Consider the following 22,690-nt stretch of genomic DNA (forward strand, 5'->3'; position numbering starts at 1 on the left):
TAATTAAGTAACTTCAATATTGTTTGAAAACTGAGTAAATGAAGTAAATATGGTTCCAAATGAAATGAACATGTATTAAAATGGAGTCAAACAGTAAATTATGTAGGTAATAATAAATTAACAATTGAGTTAATGAAGTAAGGGTTTTAAAATGGAGCAAATTAAGTGAGCATGATTTTAAAATTGAGTAACTGTAACTTAAAATCAGTAGTAAATGAAGTAAATATAGCTTAAAAACCATTCATGACATAAATGTGGTAAATATGGTAAATTCCGTGTCATATTTAATACCATTATTTGACAGGTACTAATATTGTGTTTTTTCTCTTTAAACCTGCAGATAAAATAACAGTAATAAGGTGACCTGAGTTAATTTGACTTGACTTGCCAAAGAAAAAATGAGTTGAGACTTACTTGAGACTTGTACCGGGTTGATCGCAATGCTGATTTCTGTAAAACAACTCAAGACTTTATTTTTCTCCCCAAATACTGGAATAGTTTCAAATCTCTTTGCTCTTGAGTGTTTCATACAAATATGTACTATTCATTAGTAACTTCATATTCATCATGTATGTACAGCATACTGTATACTTCAAATTAAAATAAAATAGTATTTTTATGTTATAGATTGACATGATCAAACTGGTAGAAAAACTCCCACACACTTTCTTCTCACAAAAAAAAGAAAAAGTTTCAAGTGAGAAGAAAGTGTGCGGGAGTTTCTCTACCAGTTTGACGTTGCTCTCCTCGGTGTGCAAAAAGCTTTTCACAATAGATTGACATGATAAAATCAGCTGACTTTGCTGGGTACTTACTTGTGTAAAACACAACAGTAACAGACACAAACGGATATATGCAGTAATTCTTACTGAGACTTTCTCCACTTCACGATTTTATAGATGACGAAGATCAGAGGTGTGACGATGATGAGAAAGACAAGGACACCAATGACAGCTTTGTCGTTGTCTGTAAAATGATAATAAAAGTAAATAAAACAGGTGTCATTTGTATTAAGGACACAATGACTGGATATGGATGTGTGAAGAATAAGTCTGAACAAAATGTGTCAAATGATTTAATTTTAACGATGTGAAGACAATTTGTGGTTATAATTAAAATAGATAGTACATACAGTAAGTTGTAACTTCCTTTTCAACGTGGTCACTTTCAAATTTGCTGTTGAAAACAGTCACCTGGAAAGACAGAGAATCCCTTTATCAGTTTTAACAGCATATGAACAGAAGAAACTGTATGAATAATAAATTGTTGATTTTCTATTGAAACTAAAAAGGAGGATTTCACAAACCTGCACTTTGTAAGTCGTTGAATAACTCAGGTCTTTGAATTCAAACTGGCACTTGGTTCTGTTTTCTACCCTTTCGACTTTATCACCCAGACGAAGTTTTGCACTGTATTTAAGTTTTTTTGGATCGTCATTCAAATGTGCATGATAAAATCCACAAGTTACATGAATTACATTGTGCTCCGGTTGTGTTGTTACCACTTTATTTGGAATACGTTCTGGTTCTGTAAAAATGTGAAGAAAAACATAATAAACTTCAGATACAATAATGAACGCATATTCACACAGAGAGAGAGAAATGTTTTCATTAGTTTGAACCACAAATGAAAAAAGGAAACGCATAGTTTTAACAATTATTAACAATATTACTGTAAATACTATTATGTTGTACTTGTCCTGTACATTTTATTTCTATTTCATTACTTTCATGACTGTATGAGAAAACAGAATTGTTATTTCGAAAAATTGCTGACGCCTGGTGATTATTAATTTCTTATTGATTTATCATTCACGTTGAAAGTTTATTCAACTAAATAAACTTGAATGTTTCCTAGTAAATGATCAATGGACCACTCTTTAGGCTCTATATTGGACATTGACGAACAAACGGGTCGGGACTGACTGAAGCTGGTAGATTTCTACAGTGTCACAGAGAAGAACAGAAAATAACTACTGATGTTGGAACTTAAAGTTTGTAGTTTTTTCTGTAATTCTGGTACATATTGTGTACAGTACACAGCTCCTGCGTCACTCATTTATTGAATAACTTTATAATATTCATTGGAAGTAATAGCATTGAGTGTGTGATTAATTTTTAAAGTGCACATTTTATAATCATAATCAATAATTCTAAATTCACTTAGAATTACAATAAGCTATCATGAATGTCTTAATTAATAATACAATTGTAAAAAAATATATAATTATAAAATAAAATAGTTACATACAGTGTCAAAGCTGTTTGGTTCTTGTTGTTTCACACAGATACTTCAACTGACACGTGAGTAACTCCATATTTAACATGTAAATGTGCAGCACAGACTTTGACTCAGAACAGTTTTTGTGTTACAGATTCACATAATAAAATCAGTTGTCATGACTTTGTTGGTTACTTACTTCCAATACCAGTCCTTTCCCTCAATTCAGTTTGTGTGGCATCCCTCTCCATGTCTTTGTAATGGGGACGGACTTTACAGGTGTAATCAGTGAATGGTTTCAGTCCAGTGACATCACATGTTCCTCCTGGTTGATGGTTGCGAGGTGTAACTGTACCTACTGTAAGGTTCACAGGCCGTTAGTTTGTTTTGTTGTTTTACATAGCAACACAACAACATCAATGGTTTATAAAACAGCTGATTTATTTATCAAGTTACCTTGACATCAGAAAAGACTTCAACCAGTGAATATCTTCTGCACATCACTTGTAAATCACCAGTTCTGTCTTTGAAAGTTACAAATTTATGTACTGATAGGAAATCAGACTGGGACAATTAACATGTGGAAACTGAAAACGTTCTTCAGTGATATGATACAATCACTGAATTATTTCTTGGTCAAATTTCATGTCAGTTTTTTTTTAACCCTCTTGAACAAATGGAGAATGATGATGTATGATGTCATCTCATTTACACCTACTAACAATGAACATGTTGAAGTGTTGGTCTGGTAACTCCACGAATGAGTCAAAATTTCAAATTGAGATAAACTGAATCTCCAACAACTACCACAAATATATTTCTGTTAAGAGAATTAAAAAAGAGAGTTCAACAAATCATTTTACTTACTGTGTCTCTTAGGGTGGTGTGACTCATCACACGAACAGTCATACGAAAGCTTATCAAGGACAGGGTGACACTTCTGACTGGTTGTGGTCCACTCGAACTGAAGAGATGTACTGGTTTTGCTCTGTAGTCTGTTACTTATTTTAAAATCTGTTGGAAAAACAGACTTGAGTACTGGTGTTTCACAGTAATTCACAGTATCTGAGGATAAAAACTTGAGGTGAAGTGAACGTCAACGTACCACAGTCAATCCTGACATCAACAGTTGTGTTTCTTATGGTGATGTTGTTGTTGTCGTCCTTGATCTGACCAATACAGTTGTAGTCTGTGAAAGGCTCCAGCTCAGACTCCTTCTTAGGCTCATGTTCTTTGCCACTTTCTGAGGAGACATGAGGATGACAGCATTTCTTCAGTAACTGGTATTTATACATCAGAGCAGATGAGTGTCTTTTGTAATCAGGTGAAAATGGGACTCAATCAGTAAAATGTAAATAACAGTTTTAGAACTGATTCACTGAGACCAGAGTAAGACCTCAGCTTCAAACTGAGAGACAATTCAGATTTCCTCAAGTTTCAAGTGAAGCAGGAAAATGCAGGTTGAGATGTTTCTGTTTCTATGTAAATCCATGTCTAATACTGGTGACACTCAAAGTCTCTCTACTTCTAGTTTCATCACTTACCCCAGCAGGTGTAATCAATAGAGAGGCCTTTACAGTTTGGAGGTAATTTTGTTTCTATTTTTGCAGGAAGTTTAGTGGGAGGAGTCAGAGTTATTTCAACTTCCTTCAAGAAATCTGTGGAGAAATGAAAGAGTTAAAAAACACAAACACAACATGATGGATCATCAAGGTCAAAAGAACATGCATTTCAAAATAAAATAGACTCTTTTTTTTACATACCGACAGGGATGCTTGTGGTGAGGCTGAAGGCAGAATTGGGACAGTTTCCTGGTGTGAAGGTTGTAGTAAAGCTGGAACAAATGTCATTGTAATCATGTTTGATGACACAGATTGTTTTATAATAACAACGCACATCAGGAATCTTATTTGCTGTTGGTTGTAAAGAGCTGATGTCCCAGTCACTCCTGTAACAAACATGACCAAGGCTGCAGCTGAAGTCTTGTGTGATGTCTTCTTTACCTGAAACACACAAGTGATGCACAAATGTCTCCACTTTTTTTCCACACAGTTTCAATTCTGAAAAAAAAGTGAAATACATGACAACAACATGAATCATTTTTACTCACTAATGTCAGTTGTTCTAGTTCTAGGTTTATTTGCAGCATGGCTACAGGTTACAGGTCCACCAGCACCACGATATGTCACATCATGCTCATATTCAGTACAGGGCTTCAGGTGTTTGATTGGATGTGATGAGCTTTGACTGGAGTGCTGGACATAGATCCATTTTCCTGGTTGGCCTTGTTCCTTTAAGTTTATGGTGTAGTCACCCGGGGCAGAGCTGGTAATGTCGATCTGGAAGCCAAACTTGATGGTTGCTACAGTGTAAGAACCTGCACACAACATCAGTTGTTAGTGTTTGTTAAGTGTAAAACTGTAAATCATTGTATAAACATACTGTCACTTCATTCTGTGTAAAGTAAAAAAGAGACATCAGCGCTGGATATAAATGAATTAACTACAAGTGTTGGAAAACAAACTGTAAAGTGGATGATCTTTCAAGCTGATACTCACATGGTGGAGGTGCTGGAGCAGGAGGATGCATTTAAAAGAAATTAGAAAAGAGTAAAACAAAACATTAATATTTGTACCTTTGATCTCTGAGTGACTACTAACCCAAACCTCAGCAGTGCTGCTGTCACTGTCCCCTGTTTACACTACACAATAAAATAATCTGAACATAATCCTTTAATAAATGAGGAAGTTCCAACCTTGGGTGGTATTGGTGGTGGTGGTGGTGGTAGGCTGGGTGACTGCAGGTGGGGTCTTTTGAGAGTCTGTTTGGGTGCTGGGATTGTTTGTGGGAGTAGGAGTGGAGGCTGCAGGATGGAGAGAATGCTAGAGGTCACCTTCAGGTAGGAATAACTTCACTGCTAACAGTCTTACCTGACGTGATGCTAGGATCAGGATTTTATCATGTAGCACTGGCATAGTTATAAACACATTATAAACATGAAGTCAGGCCAAACACAATCACCACAGTCCTTCATACAACATCATGAATCCTGATTCCTCTCGTGACAAAGCTGATGCTGATGCTCATTTTTCATTCCCCTCATTTGCGTCGACCACACATCAGTTTAAAAAAGCAAAAGGAAAAAGGAGTGATTGCAAAAAGAAAGTCACACAAAGCAAGAAGCAGAGATCTATACTCAGAGGAAGTTAGACGTTGTTCAGCTGGATGTGTTGAGTACGACTCACAGCGAGTGGAAAGTAAAGCAGGTTGAGCATTAGTTGAGAGTTGTGACAAGATTTCCTGTTTTTTTGACAAAAGTCTCTCTCCCTCTCTGGCAACACACTGCAAGGTTATCTCAAGGTGGTGGTAGTGGTGAGAGGTGCACTGACTTGTCTTTTTCGTTTCTGTGAGTCAATACAAAACCTAATCACTCATCTTGACGCTTTCTAGCTCTCACATAGAAATTAACAGTGAACATACTGTATTAACAGAAACTGATCCTTCTAATGTTTTATCTTTAACCTGCTGAATAATCAGCAACTTACTTTTTTATAATGATGAAAAGAGGAGAATGAAGTTGTAGAGAATTGTTCAATGCATCTAAATACCATTTCAGCAGATCTAAGGTACGTTACAACCTGAACAAGCTGTTAATACAGAAGCAAACCACACAGCATGAACACCTCACTTCCTCACTCACAGACACACAGGAGGGAAATACAGTTCTCATAAAAACAAGCAATTGATTATCATGTGACTAATTTAATATTAAGCTTATGATCTGAGGCATTTACACAGTTAGTAGCCTAATTCTCTGCAGCACATTCAGTTTTGCTGCAGCGACTGTGTTGCTTTTTTGCCTGGATTTAATCTTTCAGCTCTTCATAATGCTGCAGAATTATTGTCTGCTCCTTGTGAGTGAAATACTCTGCTCTGCTGCTGCAGCTGCTGTCAGACGTGTCCATGTTTGTGATTGGTCAGTTGCTGTAAACTCCACCCCTTTCATGTGCACACCATAGACTGTAAAAAGAATGGACGTAGCACCCGTGACGTCACCCATTGGTTTGGGGGAGTCTGTTTTGTGCCGCTACTACGGGGATTTGAGCTGCGCCATCTTGGATTTTAGGTGGAGTCTACTTGCCATATTTGGAGAGGTGCGGCGTCTATCCGGCTGAGAACCCGCCCACTGAACTCGGAGCAACCAATTAACGGCTGGTAAACTGTCTGTGAACCTGTCACTCAATGTAATTTATGCGCAAATTTGAAGCCTAAACAATACTAAAACGGTTGTGGTACAAAAAAATCCCCCCCCCCCCCACAGTGTTCACGGAGGTGTAAACTATCAGTAGAGACCAAAAAAATAAAATGTACCTGTTTAAAGCAGAAGTAAGCGATCCGGTCGTTTTGGCTAACTTCGTTAGTTAGCAGCCCCCGCCCTCGTCATGGATCTATTGGTCCTCGTCCCTATGTCACCACATTCACGCGCATCCCTTGGCTGCACACAGCCCTTCATGCCGTTCTCTCTCCTCATTGGATAAAGGTTGTAGGATACAAGGAAGTATACAAGACGTTTTCTCCTCGGCTTACAGCAGAGCAGAGTGACTGACAGACCCGTGTTTCAGACCAAACACTCTATGTAAGTGATTGCTGTCGGAAGATATAACTATTTAAGACTTATATTAACACAAATATTCCGCTTACTTCTGCTTTAAGCTGTAAAGTCGGCTATTTTAACATGGGGCTCCCAGAGGCCGATCGAGGCACACACTCATACCTAGACTGGAAAACCCTGGGTTGACTTACTGAGTTGATAACCACTGTTGTGTGACCGTTTAACCTGATTGCGTTTGATAGGTTAACTGGTAACTGGAAGATACCCTGGGTATGTTGAACCTGCTTCGTAGTACAGGCCCCAGGTGAGGTCTGGTTTTGAGAGTTTGTTTGGGTGCTGGTGTTGTTTGTGGGAGTAGGATCAGGACTGCAGGGTGAAGAGTGTGCTAGAGGTCACCTTCAGGTTGGAATACTTCACTGCCAACAGTCACTAATTCTGTCTTTCTCTAAGTTGCAATTTAATAATTTAATGGGAACAGAAAACAAAAAAAACATTAATGTATGTTTGTATGATTAAAGCAATTTGACAGTGAAAACACATAGTAGGGGCGGTGCGTGGTGCAGTGGTTTTAAACCGGCCGCCCCATGTAGAGGCTACAGTCCTCAACGCAGGCGTCCCCGATTCGAATCCCGCGTCGGGCAGACCTTTCCTGCATGTCATTTCCCCTCTCTCTGCCTCCCCCTTTCCTGTCTATATGTACTATTGAATAAAAGCCCAAAAATATGTACTTTAGAAAACACATAGTAAATGCATATTTTATGACTTACCTCCAGTGTATTGCCCAGCAATAATCGGACCTGAAGTGAATTTTAATAAGATAACAATTCAATTAAAATGTAGAATGACAATACATAATACCAAATTAATTAATTAAAAGTGAAAACAGCAAAGTCTTGAGGCTCCTGAGACCTGTCACAGCAAGAAATTAGAGCAAGTTGCAAAAAAGGGGTTGTAGAGGGGACCATGAAAGGTTATTCACATGAAAATGTTTTTCCTCTTTTAACTGAATGCGATGCAGGGTTTCTAGATGCATACGCTGTGTATCTCATCAGTGGTTGCAGGTTCTGGGTTCACCACATCTTAAAACTCACATCTGGTCTGAATTCATGTGAACAAAAACACGTTTACAATCTACCTATTTACATTACTTTAAATGGTGGGAACCTTCACTTTACACCACCAGCAGTGACTTACAGTTTTTCTACATCATTCACCTGTCTATTTTAAGAAATTAAAAATTGAGTTATCTCTGAATTTCATGTATTTATTCGAAAAAACAAAAATCTTCGCACATCTATTTCTTAGGCAGGTGCGTCGGAGGGTGACAATTAAGTCCAAATTAGAAAAAGAAGAGTTCCCGCACACATGGCCAACTTGCAGAATTTATTGTATTGCAACGTTTCGGTGCTAGACCTTTTTCAAGCAAAAACAATTTTGCTTGAAAAAGGTCTAGCACCGAAACGTTGCAATACAATAAATTCTGCAAGTTGGCCATGTGTGCGGGAACTCTTCTTTTTCTAATGTATTTATTTGAACCATTTCAAAGAGTGTGAGTCTTAGACATATACTATCTTGGTGAAACTGAGCTTTCTTTTAAGTCCTTTCAGTGCATAATTGGAAATTATGAAAACAATTTCCACAGTATCTGATTTTACATGTGTGTAGGCTATTTCTTTCTATTGTCTTTATAGTGAACATATTATTAATAACACAAGGCCAGACATGTTATTATTTAAGAGGAGCCAATGAAATTTAGTTCTTGTTCATTTCTAGATGTGACAACATAATTTCATACTATTCAATTATTTCCTTATTTTATTTTTTAGTATCTGTAGATGTTCACCTCTGCTGCCTAATGCAAACATACATTATGTTTTATTTTGTGCAATATCTACAGCTATTTGATACTGTATGCATTCGCCTGTTAGTAACATCATCTATGAAGAAATTATTAAATCGTTCTGTTTAAAAGTAAGAATAAAAGGAAAGACCCAGATTTGGAGCACACATTCATTTAGATAAAATTTAAAAACGCAGATTAAACTTCTTCTAAATTAATGCGTGCCCCGGCCATAGACTGTAAATTGGCTCTGGAGTCAGTTGGAGTTCTCAACTGGCTGGGCCGGCCCGACTGGACGTGCTGGGTTTAGGTCGAAAACATACAAATAACTCAGTCAGGGTCACGGTCACGGTTATTTTTGTGTTTTGGGGGGGCACGTTTAGGTAGAGAATTAATGCTTGTTAGTCCGGCTTCAACACCCGCAGGTCAGACCGCAACAGGTCTTGATTTTCAGGCTGGTTGAGAACTCTCAAAGCATCTTCGAAACTGTTCAAAGAGGCGATTGTGCGCTTTGAGAGGTTTTGTACATTCACAAGAAAGAAATTGACTCGGCTTCTTGTTACTTGTCACTTGCGTTTGCCTCAACAAACTGAGACTAGCTTTTATTTGTTCAAACCCGTAGCCAGACCCGGCCAGGAAAAGGGACCATCTATTTGAGACTCGGCTTTTATTTGAGAATTTATGGTAGACCGATTTCAACCTAAACATTCTACCTTTAAATTGGCAAGCAAAGTGTTTTTTTCTTTTGATGAAACATCGCTGCTCATTTCAAAAACTCTTCTTGTGGAGAGGTGATGTGCTCTGATGAAAGTTATTTCAGTTGTTAGATCTTGTTGAACTGAACATACTTGTCGAAGACAACGCTATCATCTGTCAATTAACTGACTTCACAAAGATGTCCTTTGAATCAACATTGAACATAGTTACTCACCTTTGGTCAAAGTGATGATCCCGGTCCAGAGCAGCAGGATCCTGAGTCCATAGAGACCTGCCATTTACAGGAGTTGTGTGTGGACTCACAACGTACACTCCAGTCTACAGGAAGTCCTCTAACTATTGTGTGATTTATTGTTGCACCTTGACTTGTTCTTGACAACTACAAACCTCACCTCAGTAGGTTTGGCTGATATCACACCCAGAATATCTATTACTTTGGCGTCAGGAAGTTTAGTTCCTGCTTTCTGGCACCGGAAGTCTTTTGTTATCTTAACCTCACATCTGTTTTTACATTGTTGCTGTCTTTACATTTCCCCATTAGTCAGTTTGTTACTTTGTTCTGTCCATGCCGTTGTAATTTGACTTTTTTAATCAGAAGTGTCTGTCATATGACGGTTTTTAGACACATGAATAGTGCATTGTTAGTTTCCAAACTAATGTAAAATTACAAAATTACTGATGTGTTGAAACTAGGGCAGTAGGTTGATTAAAATATTTAATTGTCATTAATTGCATGATTGTTCTTACGTGACAATAAATAAATAGCACACATAATTTTCTGTTTTACATTTACCTTAAGAGGGGTGTTCAACTGTTTAACACTCTTATCAACAGGGGAGTGGACAAAGATGTTTGCTTTATGCAAATGTATGACTATTATTATTTTTGCAGCAACCCGAAACAAGGACAAATACTGACCAGAATATTCTCTGGAATATCCTCTGAATTACAGTCTTGGGGGAAAATAACATCAACAGTTAACCTACATAGACTGAACTTTCTTTTAAGTCCTTTCAGTGCATACGCAAACTTTTTACATGTGTGTAGGCTATTTCTTTCTGTTGTCTTTACAGTGAACATATTATTAATAACACAAGGCCAGACCTGTTAATATTTATGAGGAGCAAATGAAATTTAGTTCTAGTCCATTTCTAAATGAGACAACACAATTTCATACTATTCAATTACTTCCTTATTTTATTTTTTAATACATCTGTAGATGTTCACCTCGGCTGCCTAATGCAAACCTACATTATGTTTTATTTTGTGCAATATCTACAGCTACTTCATATGCATTTGCATGTTAGTAACATCATCTATGAAGACAATACAGCGTTTTACATCAAAGCTCAGGTTCAGTCCAGGATGTTTCAGAGCTGCATTTAGCTGTGGTTAATGCACTTCTGAAAACATCTAACCAGTCTGTTTCCAACCTGCACATTAAGGCTGTTTTGCACCAATGAAGTTTGATCAAGTTTGAACTGAGTAAGAATAGTTTCTCAGATTCACAGATTCTCAGTCAGATTTCTATGAATGTAATACTGACCTGAAAATATACATGAGTGAAGTTATACCAACACATGCTCAATATTTGAAAATTAAAACAGTTCAGCAGATGAGATCTAGTTCCAGCCCAGCCTGTATCATGGGGACCAGCACGTTAGCAGCAGCTTTGGGTTTGATGTGTGATATGTGTTGATGATGATGAAAACTACAATAGGGCTGCCCACGACCAAAGATTTTCTTGGTCGACCAATAGTCGTCATTTATCGCAATTAGACTACTCTCACTGTAATCCCCATGAAATCTATCTATTAATTAGGGCCTTGGGGCAAACGCACTGAGGCACTATTGTTATGGTGTGGATTTTTTCTGTTAAATAAAATGCAATTCTGTTCATATGAAAGAGTCGACAGCAAATTAATCAGCATCAACTTTAAGTGTGGTTGAGATTTAGTTGGTTTAATTTTATTTCACAAGAGTTGGAAACAAACAGAAAATACAAAATGATCAAGTTCCAGCCAGTTACTTGTTACGAGTGACAACGGAGGCTCTCTGTCTTCACCTGGTGTCTCATGGCTGAAAACCAACCTTGCAACATCAGTGTAGTACCTGGACCCTGCCCTGGTGTCCCAGCTCTTGTCTCTACACCCCGCGACACAAACACGCTCCGTAACCCGTAATGTTTTGTTCATGACGGTTAAGACTACACAAACACACACGCCGTAACATCATATAGTATGTTATGTAACGTTATCCACCGCTCAGTATTGATTTTTCGCCGGCTTCGTTGTCAACAAATGCACATAGCTGAGAGGAGCATAACCAAAACAGCTGAAAAGCGAGCGGACTTGCACACATCTTCCGTGAAGGCTAGGCTACTGTCTTTCTGAGTAAATATCTCATGTCACAACATGAAAAACCTGCGGCTTATATTCAAGTGCGGCCTATATATGTACAAAATTTCTTTTCTTTTCAAATTTAGCTGGTGTGGCTTATATTCAGGTGTGCTCAATAGTCCGGAATTAACGGTAATATCAAACACAGTTATGGAGATTTTAGCCTATAACAACAAGTTAATGAAAAGTTTTAAATTAAAGGCACATGCTTTATACTGAGCACTATTTCATGAAGATCAAATTTTGGCTTTTCAGGTCTTCATTTGAGATAAACAGTTAGAGAGCAACAGGAAATCATGGGAGAGAGTGGGGCAACAACAGCAAAGGGCCATGAACTGGATTCAAACTCCAAATGGGATGAGGCACTGAAATGCTCCCCTATATACTAAACATCTTGTAAGCAGAGGAAATAATTAATGATGTGGTTTGCAGCTCCATCTGGATTTTCTTCATCAGAAACCTTTGTTATGGTGTCCTCCAAGTTGGTACATTTTCATAAACTACAACGAAAACCCATCAGGAAATACTGCAAGTTAGTGTTTGTCAAAGATTATAGCATTACATACTTCTAAACAATTTAATACACAACTGATTTTTCTATGTCTTTTTTTTTAGCTGCTGATCACTGTAGTTTACCAGAGTGCTTAATATCTTAATATCTCAATACAGTACTCAGGATCAATAACATGATCTAATAATCATTAGCTAAAATATCAGCCATCTTGTAGCCACTAAATGTTAATGTTGTTTGTTGCCCGGTACAGTCAAAGTCATTTATAGGAAAGATAGGAAACCTAAAGTCTACTCACTTGCTGTTGATGCCATCATGTCTCCACTCATGACACTGTGGAGAAAGTAGTCAAGACTGACTTTAAAGAATTACACTGATATAAAATAAAACAAGGAAAGGAAACAGGGAATATACAGTATTTAATTGCTTACGAAATCAAATTTTGCAACAAAAATCCCTCATGTTGTGAAACAAATCTTATGCAAAGCATTTAATTTGACAATGATGAAAAAATGAGACAGTGGAAATTAGGAAGAAGATTAGAATTGAAATCAGCCTCTTCTCTGAACTTTATGCACTTGTTAATGTAAATCATGTTTGATGATGCAGCTACAGTATGTATGATAATGATGGTGAAGATCAGAAAATCAGTGGAAGAGTTGGGGTTGATTGCAGAGATGGGGCATCTACTCGAGTTGCTATTTTGATGACTTTTGACTTGACTTGACAAAAGAGAAAAGACTTGAGACTCGACTTGGAAGGTAAAGACTCAGGACTCAGGACAGCCCTCTGTCTCCTCAGACTCAGGCTGCTGCAGCTGATCTCACTTCAGACCCAGTCACTCCTCAGTCGCCAAAATCAAACTCCGCTCGGCAAAACACTTAAGTGGTGTGACTAAGTCTTGTGATGAGATTGAATATGAGACTTTTCATAGGCTCTCAAGCCACACGTCCATTTTCTCATGCATTAAAAAACAAATAAACTGCTGAAAAAGTTAGCACTGCATCAGTACTGTAAGAGGAGGCTGACAGACAAAAAACTGTAATTAAGTAACTTAAATATTAAGTAAATGAAGTAAATATGATTTCAAATGAACATGAATTAAAATGGAGTCAAACAGTAAATTATGTAGGTAAAATTAATTAACAATTTGGTAAATGAAGTAAGGGTTTTAAAATGGAGCAAATTAAGTGAGCATGATTTTAAAATTGAGTAACTGTAAATGAAGTAAATATAGCTTAAAAACCATTCATGACATAAATGTGGCAAATATGGTAAATTCCGTGTCATATTTAATACCATTATTTGACAGGTACTAATATCTTGTTTTTTCTGTTTAAACCTGCAGATAAAATTACTGAGTTAATTTGATTTGACTTGCCAAAGAAAAAATGAGTTGAGACTTACTTGAGACTTGTACCGGGTTGATCGCAATGCTGATTTCTGTAAAACAACTCAAGACTTTACTTTTCTCCCCAAATACTGGAAGTTTTCTGCGGCTGGTAAATGGGGACACTCTCGCGCACACTGTGAGTAATTTTGGGGCTTCTGGGATGTGTAGAACGAAGAAGACTGTAGATCAGAGCAAGAAGTGAAGAAGAAGGAGAAGACAAGTGCGATCGGTACAGAGATAAAAAAGTTGGGAAAAGTTTCTATTTCTAGAGGAAAACGACGGGCAGAGCCTGGAACAAGTGTAACGTGGAGCTGGAGGAAAGCTTAGCCACGGTGCTATTAGCATAGCTCCAGCATGAAGTGATCAGAGGAGGCAGGAAAGGTAAACTTAACTAGATGATCAGCACCGAAATGCCGAAGCGAAAGCGGATCGCGGAGTCAGTTTCACCAGTTGCTGTAAACCGACGTGACGACGAACCGAGAGATCAGCACGGTGAGTCGCTGCAGCAGGAGGAGAAGGAGGGGAGGGGAGGGGCAGAGAGGGGGCAGCAACTGCAGGAGGAGTAGGAGAGTAGGCATCACTCTGCAGAGTAAGACTCCTACTTGTTGTATTTTAGTTTTTTTTTTTTTTGTACAATGAAAAAACATGTGAAATGAAATTTTCAGATGTCTTACATGTTTTTGAAGCCAAAATTAAAACGGATAAATCACTGTTTTTCTTGAGAGACTCTCTTTCACAAAAATGCATTTTTCTCAGCTTTCTAGAAAAGAAGTGGTCTTTTTGGTGCAACTAGGCTCTATTCAACTTAAGATAAATTAAGAATGGAACAAGGTACAAACAAATGTTTTTTTCCCTAGTTAAATAGAGAGTCTCCTCTTTCCTTTGAGCTATTTTGTGTTTTCAAAGTCATAATACAAAATATTCTCTTGGTCTTAAATTATTACTCAAAATGCCCCGAAACGCTGGCACATGGCACTGACCATTTTATAAAAGGGCTGGCACTCAAAGAGTTAAAATAAAATAGTCTTTTTATGTTATAGCAGTGGCGTCATTAGGCCTATTTTAGGGGGGCTTCAGCCCCCCTAAAATATTCTTAAGCCCCCCCAAATAATTTGGTGTTCTTTTATTATGTGACTATATATATATATATATATATATATATATATATATGTGACATATATTCTCCTTTTAAGAACCCCCAGCTGTCATCGCATTTGTCTCTTGTTATTTCTGATTTGTTTAATTTAATTAGTTTGTTGAGTGTGTGACCACCCCCCTCCCAGCTGTGAGTTGGTTGCGCCCATGTAGCGGCGGCTTGTTTGAAGCTCCGCTCCGAGCCTGCAGTGACGGGCTGCAGGAGCTCTGATGTCAACAGAGGGAGAGTCAGTCCAACTGTAGCTAAAAGTAGGACCAGCAGGCATCAGACAGTAAGCTAAAGCTATACATCTCTAAATAGCAGTGTTGATGTCAAAATGACCGCAATATTTTTTTTTAATTAATGTGAAATATTAATCGCGTTGTAAACGGATCAGTTTTAAAGCTAGAGCGAAGATACAGATATTATATGAAACCAGGAGATGCTAGGCTTCTGTTGGTACCAACCATGCCATGATAGTTTGTCAGAAAACGGGCTAAATAATGCTCCAAAGTTCGGCTAGATTCTGGTGGGGAAAACTTTTAAACGGGGATCCTGAACACTCCTGTCATCATGTCTCTCTCTCTCTCTCTCTCTCTCTCTCTCTCTCTCTCTCTCTCTCTCTCTCTTTCTCTTTGTCTCATGTGCCGTGTGTGTGTGTGTGTGTGTGTGTGTGTGTGTGTGTGTGTGTGTGTGTGTGTGTGTGCGCTGTGTATGTGTGTAATGTGTTAACATGCATCTGGTACTTTGTAGCTTGGCTGTGTTAAAGAAAATAACATTTAGCAGTAAAAACAGATTATTTAATGGATCAATTTAAAATACTAATGATATCTGGTGACACTGCAGCAGCTCAGACAGACAGGGAGAGAAATGCTGTAGGGAGAGGCCAGACAGAGACATGCCCTGAAGATGCAGAAGATCAGGTAAGACAGAGGAATATAAAACAGCATGATAACAATATATAGGTAGGCTAGTCCAAATAAAACTACTAATAAAAGCAGAATATTCAAATTAAATGATTCTCAGGGTCAGTCATTTAAACCACCCCCAAATGTCTATTTCAGCTCAGAAAAAAAAAAAAATCTGAAATTTCTTGTGAAGGTCCTGGTTGTGTAGAAGATGAAGGGATTTCTAGGGGGAAATGTGCATAAATATCTGCTCCAGTTGGAGTCGCACTTCATTTCTGTTGTCTGGTCTTATTTGAATGGGAAAATGTGAGGAGGTCTGGGTGAAATCAAAATGAGCCAAAAACAGCTGTATTTGGATGGAGTGTATAACCATTATGACACAGGCTACTAGTGAAATATAATTAGTTTTCCAGTCTGGTACGTCAAATTCCGCCTGGACATATCCATGATAGTCAAAGATCTGAAAAATTACTCAGGTTAACTTTTTTAGCATCTACTTTTACCCTCATTAGATGTACTACTTTACTTATTCCTCAATTCAACTAGCCCATGATTCAATACTCTAAATTTACTCTAAATTCTAAATATTGTGTTTTTTCCGGGCCATTGTGAAAGTTCGTGCTTGCGCACTACATTCACTCATATCCTGTGCATCTACTGGGGGCTAAGCCCCCCCTGTCCTTAAAACCTAGTGACGCCCCTGTGTTATAGATTGACATGATCAAACTGGTAGAAAAACTCCCACACACTTTCTTCTCACAAAAAAAAGAAAAAGTTTCAAGTGAGAAGAAAGTGTGCGGGAGTTTCTCTACCAGTTTGACGTTGCTCTCCTCCTCCTCCAGTGCACCTTTCTGACTACCGGTGTGCAAAAAGCTTTTCACTATTGACATGATAAAATCAGCTGACTTTGCTGGGTGCTTGTGTAAAACAAAACAGTAACGGACACAAACGGATATATGCAGTAATTCTTACTGAGACTTTCTCCGCTTCACGATTTTGTAGATGACGAAGATCAGAGGTGTGACGATGATGAGAAAGACAAGGACACCAATGACAGCTTTGTCGTTGTCTGTAAAATGATAATAAAAGTAAATAAAACAGGTGTCATTTGTATTAAGGACACAATGACTGGATATGGATGTGTGATGAAGAATAAGTCTGAACAAAACGTGTCAAATGATTTAATTTTAACGATGTGAAGACAATTTGTGGTTATAATTAAAATAGATAGTACATACAGTAAGTAGTAACTTCCTTTTCAACGTGGTCACTTTCAAATTTGCTGTTGAAAACAGTCAGCTGGAAAGACAGAGAATCCCTTAATCAGTTTTAACAGCATATGAACAGAAGAAACTGTATGAATAATAAATTGTTGATTTTCTATTGAAACTAAAAAGGAGGATTTCACAAACCTGCACTCTGTAAGTCGTAGAATAACTCAGGTCTCTGAATTCAAATTGGCACTTGGAATCTTCTATTTCCTCTTTAACTTTACCACCCAGAAGAAGTTTTGCTCTGAATTTAAGTTCTCTTGTTTCTGCTCTCAAATTTCCTTTATAAAATCCACAGTTTACGTCAATCACATTGTGCTCCGGTTGTTTTGTTTCCACTTTATTTTTAATACTGTCCGGTTCTGTAAAGATGTGAAGAAAAACATAATTAACTTCAGATACAATAATGTATACATACTCACAGAGAGAGTGATATTTTAATGAGTTTGAACCACAAATTAAAAAAGCATAGTTTTGACAATTATTAACAATAGAAATGTAAATACTATTATGTTGTACTTATCTTGTGTGTTTTATTTCTATTTCATTACTTTCATGACTGTATGAGAAAACAAAATAGTTATTTTGAAAAATTGCTGATGCCTGGTGATTATTGATTTCTTATTGATTTATCATTCACGTTCAAAGTTTATTCAACTAAATAAACTTGAATGTTTCCTAGTAAATGATCAATGTACCACTCTTTAGGCTCTATATATTGGACAGTGACGAACAAACAGGTCGGGACTGACTGAAGCTGGTAGATTTCTACAGTGTCACAGAGAAGAACAGAAAATAACTACTGATGTTGGAACTTAAAGCAGAAGTAAGTGGTCCGGTCGTTTTCGCTAATGCTGCGTTCCAGGCAGGCTTTTGAAATCGTAAATTACAGCTTCAAGTCACAACTTACGACTTTGTAGCGTTCCAGGCAACCCACTCGTGTTTTTCCGACCTGTTTTACCGGTGAAAGTCACTATAACGGCCACTCGTAACTTCCGACCGGTGAACTCGTACCAGATCGAACTGGTATGACTTCACGGTCGGAAAAATACGAGTTTCCTTGAACGCACCATAACAGTCCTCGTCCCTACGTCGCCACATTCACGGCGTCCCTTGGCTGCACACACAGCCCTGCATGCTGTTCTCTCTCCTCATTGGATAAAAACTGTAGGATACGATAAATGTTTTCTCCTCGACTCAGAGCAGAGCTTGAGGGACTGAGAGACCCGTGTTTCAGTCCAAACACTCTATGTAAGTGATTGCTGTCGGAAGATATAACTATTTAAGACTTATATTAACACAAATATATCACTTACTTCTGCTTTAAAGTTTGTAGTTTGTGTTTTTTCTGTAATTCTGGTGCATATTGTGTACAGTACACAGCTCCTATGTCACTCATTTATTGAATAACTTTATAATATTCATTGTAAGTAATAGCATTGAGTGTGTGATTAATTTTTAAAGTCGACATTTTGTAATCATAATCAATAATTCTACATTCACTTAGAATTACAATAAGCTATCACAAGTGTCTTAATTAATAATAAAATTGTAAAAATATATAATTATAAAATAAAATAGTTACATACAGCGTCAAAGCTGTTTGGTTCTTGTTGTTTCACACAGATACTTTTACTGACACACAAGTAACACCTATTTAACATGTATATGAGCAACACAGACTTTGACTCAGAACAGTTTTTGTGTTACAGATTCATATTACAAAATCAGCTGTGATCACTTTGTTGGTTACTTACTTCCAATATCAGTCTGTTCCTTCAATGGAGTTTGTGTGGCATCCCTCTCTCTGTCTTTGTAACGGGGTTGGACTTTACAGGTGTAATCAGTGAATGGATTCAGTCCAGTGACATCACATCTTCTTCCTGGTTGATGGTTGCTGAGTGTCCCTGCACCTAAGGTTCACAGGCCATTTGTTTTGTTGTTTTACATAGCAAGACAACAACATGAAGTGTTTATAAAACAGCTGATTGTTGTGTATTGGTCAAGTTGCCATGGCAATATAGAAAAGACTTCAGTCAGTGAATATCTTCTGCACATCACTTGTAAATCACCAGTTCTGTCTCTGAAAGTTACTGATAGGAAAACAGAGACTGGGACAATTAACATGTGGAAACTGAAAATTTTCTTTTCCAGTGATTTGATACAATCACTGAATTATTTCTTTGTCCAATTTCATGTCAATTTTTTTTAATCCTCTTGAAATAAACCTCTTCAAATGGTGAATGATGATGTATGATGTCATCTCATTTACACCTACTAACAATGAACATGTTGAAGTGTTGGTCTGGTAACTCCATGAATGAGTCAAATTTCAAATTGAGATAAACTGAATCTCCAACAACTACCACAAATAAATTCCTGTTAAAAGAATTAAAAAAGAGAGTTCAACAAATCATTTTACTTACTGTGTCTCTTAGGGTGGTGTAACTCAACACATGAACAGTCATATGAAAGGTTATCAAGGACAGGTTGACACTTCTGACTGGTTGTGTCCCAGGTGAAGAGAAGAGATGTACTGGTTTTGCTCTGTAGTTTGCTAGTTATTTTAAAATCTGTTGGAACATCAGACATGTGTAACAGACTTGAGTACTGGTGCTTCACAGTAATTTACTCCACAGTTTCTGAGTATAAAGGTGAAGGGAACGTCAACGTACCACAGTCAATCCTGACATGAACAGCAGTTGTGTTTGTTATGGTGATGTTGTTGTTGTTGTCGTCCTTGATCTGACCAATACAGTGGTAGTCTGTGAAAGGCTCCAGCTCAGACTCCATTTTAGTCTTATTGTCACTTCCTGCAAAGACATGAGGATGACAGCATTTTTCAGTAACTGGTATTTATAACTCAAAGCTGACGAGTGTCTTTTGTAATCAGGTGAAAATAGGACTAAAATTGGACTAAATACAGAAAAATGTAAATAACTGTTTTAGAACTGATTCACTGAGACCAGAGAGTAAGACCTCACCTTCAAACTGAGATGTCTACCTGTTTCTATGTAAATCCATGCCTAATACTGGTGACACAAAGTCTCTCTACTTCTAGTTTCATCACTTACCCCAGCAGGTGTAATCAATAGAGAGGCCTTTACAGTTTGGAGGTAACTTTTTCTCTATTTTTGCAGGAAGTTTAGTGGGAGGAGTCAGAGTTATTTCAACTTCTTTCAAGAAATCTGTGGAGAAACAAACACAAAACATGATGGACCAAGGTGTAAAGCACATGCATTTCAAAATAAAATAGACTCTTTTTATACATACCGAGAGGGAGGCTTGTGATGAGGCTGAAGGAAGAATTGGGACAGTTTCCTGGTGTGAAGGTTGTAGTAAAGCTGGAACAAATGTCATTGTAATCAGGTTCGATGACACAGACTGTTTTATTATCACAACGCACATCAGGTCTCTTATTTGCTGTTGGTTGTAAAGAGCTGAGGTCCCAGTCACTCCTGTAACAAACATGACCAGGGCTGCAGCTGATGTCTTCTTCGATGTCTTTACCTGAAATACACAAGTGATGCACAAATGTCTCCACTTTTTTCCACACAGTTTCAATTCCTAAAAGAAAGTGAAATACATGACAACAACATGAATCATTTTAACTCACTAATAATGTCAGTTGTCCTAGTTTTATCCCCAACGTGGCTACAGGTTACAGGTCCACCAGCACCATCATATGTCACATTGTGCTCATATTCAGTACAGGGCTTCAGGTGTTTGATTTGATGTGATGGACTTTGACTGGAGAGCTCAAAGCTGGAGAGAACAGGGATTATTTCTCCTGTTTGGTTTTGTTCCTTCAACGTTATGGTGTAGTCACCAGCAGTAGAGTTGGTAAAGATAAACTGGAACCGAGACTTGATGGTTGTTACAGTGTAAGAACCTGCAGACAACATCAGCAGAGATAAGAAAATGTGTAACTGTAAAACTGTAAATCATTGTATAAACATACTGTCACTGCATTCTATGTAAAGTAAAAAAAATAATAGTCACCACCACTGGATATAAATAAATTACAGTAACTACAAGTGTTGGAAAACAAACTGATACTCACATGATGGAGGTGCTGGAGCAGGAGGATGCATTTAAAAGAAATTAGAAAAGAGTAAAAAAACAAAACATTAATATTTGTTTATGTTTCAAGAATCATTTAGTACCTGTGATCTCTGAGTGACTAGTAACCCAAACCTCAGCAGTGCTGCTGTCACTGTCCCCTGTTTACACTCACATGAATAAAATAATCTGAACATAATCCTTTATAATAAATGAGGAAGTTCCAACCTTGGGTGGTAGGAGGCACAGTGATGTTGTTGTTGGTGGTGGTAGGCTGGGTGACTGCAGGTGTGGTCTTTTGAGAGTCTGTTTGGGTGCTGGGATTGATTGTGGGAGTAGGAGTGGAGGCTGCAGGATGGAGAGCATGCTAGAGGTCACCTTCAGGTAGGAATACTTCACTGTCAACAGTCTTACCTCACGTGATGCTACCATGAACTACTACTACATCAGGGTTTGATCATGTTGCACTAGAATAGTTATAAACTTGAGGCTGAATACATTACCAGAGGGACTAGTTGCATTGGGTGTCTGATTTGAGGGGATTGAGGTGTCGTTTGTTGCAGTGAGTGGAGGTTGGGTGTTTGGAGTCATGGCAGTAGTTGTTGCCATGATGCTTGGAGGTGAGATCCTGTTTTGAGAGTCTGTTCGGGTGCTGGGATTGATTGTGGAAGTAGGAAGAGCGGCTGCAGGATGGAGAGCATGCTAGAGGTCACCTTCAGGTAGCAATAACTTCACTGCCAACAGTCTTACCTGACGTGATGCTACCATGAACGACCATATCAGGATTTTATCATGTCGCACTAGCATAGTTACAGTACAAACACATTATAAACATTACCAGAGGGATTAGTTAGGATCGGGTTGGTGTTTGGTGCAGTGAGTGGAAGCGTGGGGCCAGTTGGTTGGGGGGCTGAAGTCATGGCGTTGATGTTTGGAAGTGAGGACTTGACAGATTCGTCGGCTGCTGGAGGAGCAGAAGTGGGTGCGGCGTTTGGAGATGTGTTGGGTAAATCCTCTGCTTCCCGAGAAGAAGAAGTCAGGGCAAACACAGTATTGCAACTTTCCCCTCATTTGCGTCGACCACACATCAGTTTAAAAAAGCAAAAGGAAAAAGGAGTGATTGCAAAAAGAAAGTCGCACAAAGCAAGAAGCAGAGATCTATACTCAGAGGAAGTTAGACGGTGTTCAGCTGGATGTGTTGAGTACGACTCACAGCAAGTGGAAAATAAAGCAGGTTGAGCATTAGTGGAGAGTTGTGACAAGATTTCCTGTTTTTTTGACTAAAGCCTTTCTCTCTCTCTCTGGCAACACACTGCAAGGTTATCTCAAGGCGAGCATGGTGATAGCGAGGGGTGAGAGGAGTTTCTGTGAGTCAGTAAAAAATCTAATCACTAATCATGACTCTTTGTAGCTCTCACATAGAAATTAACAGTGAGCATACAAACAAAAACTGATCCTTCTAATGATTTATCTTTTTTTTTTTGTATATATTTTTTGGCGTTTTTTGCCTTTATTTGATAGCACAGTATAGATAGATAGGAAAGGGGGAGGCAGAGAGAGGGGGAATGACATGCAGGAAAGGTCTGCCCAATGCGGGATTCGAACCGGGGACGCCTGCGTTG

The 22,690-nt window shown here is 38.1% G+C and overlaps 1 protein-coding gene across 1 annotated transcript; it reads right to left on the reverse strand.

Moving 5' to 3' along the window:
* Positions 1-865: 865 nt before the first annotated feature.
* Positions 866-22,410, reverse strand: LOC146988962 (receptor-type tyrosine-protein phosphatase C-like). The gene is made up of 10 exons (XM_085775335.1): positions 21,070-22,410; positions 20,623-20,898; positions 3,984-4,223; positions 3,765-3,878; positions 3,326-3,463; positions 3,088-3,234; positions 2,420-2,575; positions 1,307-1,527; positions 1,133-1,193; positions 866-966 (listed from the first exon to the last, which is right to left on the reverse strand). The coding sequence occupies exons 1-10, from the start codon at positions 21,098-21,100 to the stop codon at positions 866-868; spliced, it is 1,485 nt and encodes a 494-aa protein (XP_085631461.1). The 5' UTR covers positions 21,101-22,410.
* Positions 22,411-22,690: the final 280 nt, after the last annotated feature.

This window comes from Trachurus japonicus, chromosome 4, assembly GCF_045865225.1.
Source record: "Trachurus japonicus isolate A0001 chromosome 4, Traja_1.0".
NCBI lineage: Eukaryota > Metazoa > Chordata > Actinopteri > Carangiformes > Carangidae > Trachurus > Trachurus japonicus.

What these genes read in the sequence shown, in the direction of transcription:
- LOC146988962 (XM_085775335.1), bottom strand. Translation starts at nt 21,100, where the DNA reads ATGCATCCTCCTGCTCCAGCACCTCCATCAT. An exon ending in TATTGATTACACCTGCTGGG is followed by an intron (nt 3,464 to 3,764) that starts GTAAGTGATGAA and finishes ATGTCTCCTCAG; the next exon opens with AAAGTGGCAAAGAACATGAG. An exon ending in TGATGTCAGGATTGACTGTG is followed by an intron (nt 3,235 to 3,325) that starts GTACGTTGACGT and finishes TTTTTCCAACAG; the next exon opens with ATTTTAAAATAAGTAACAGA.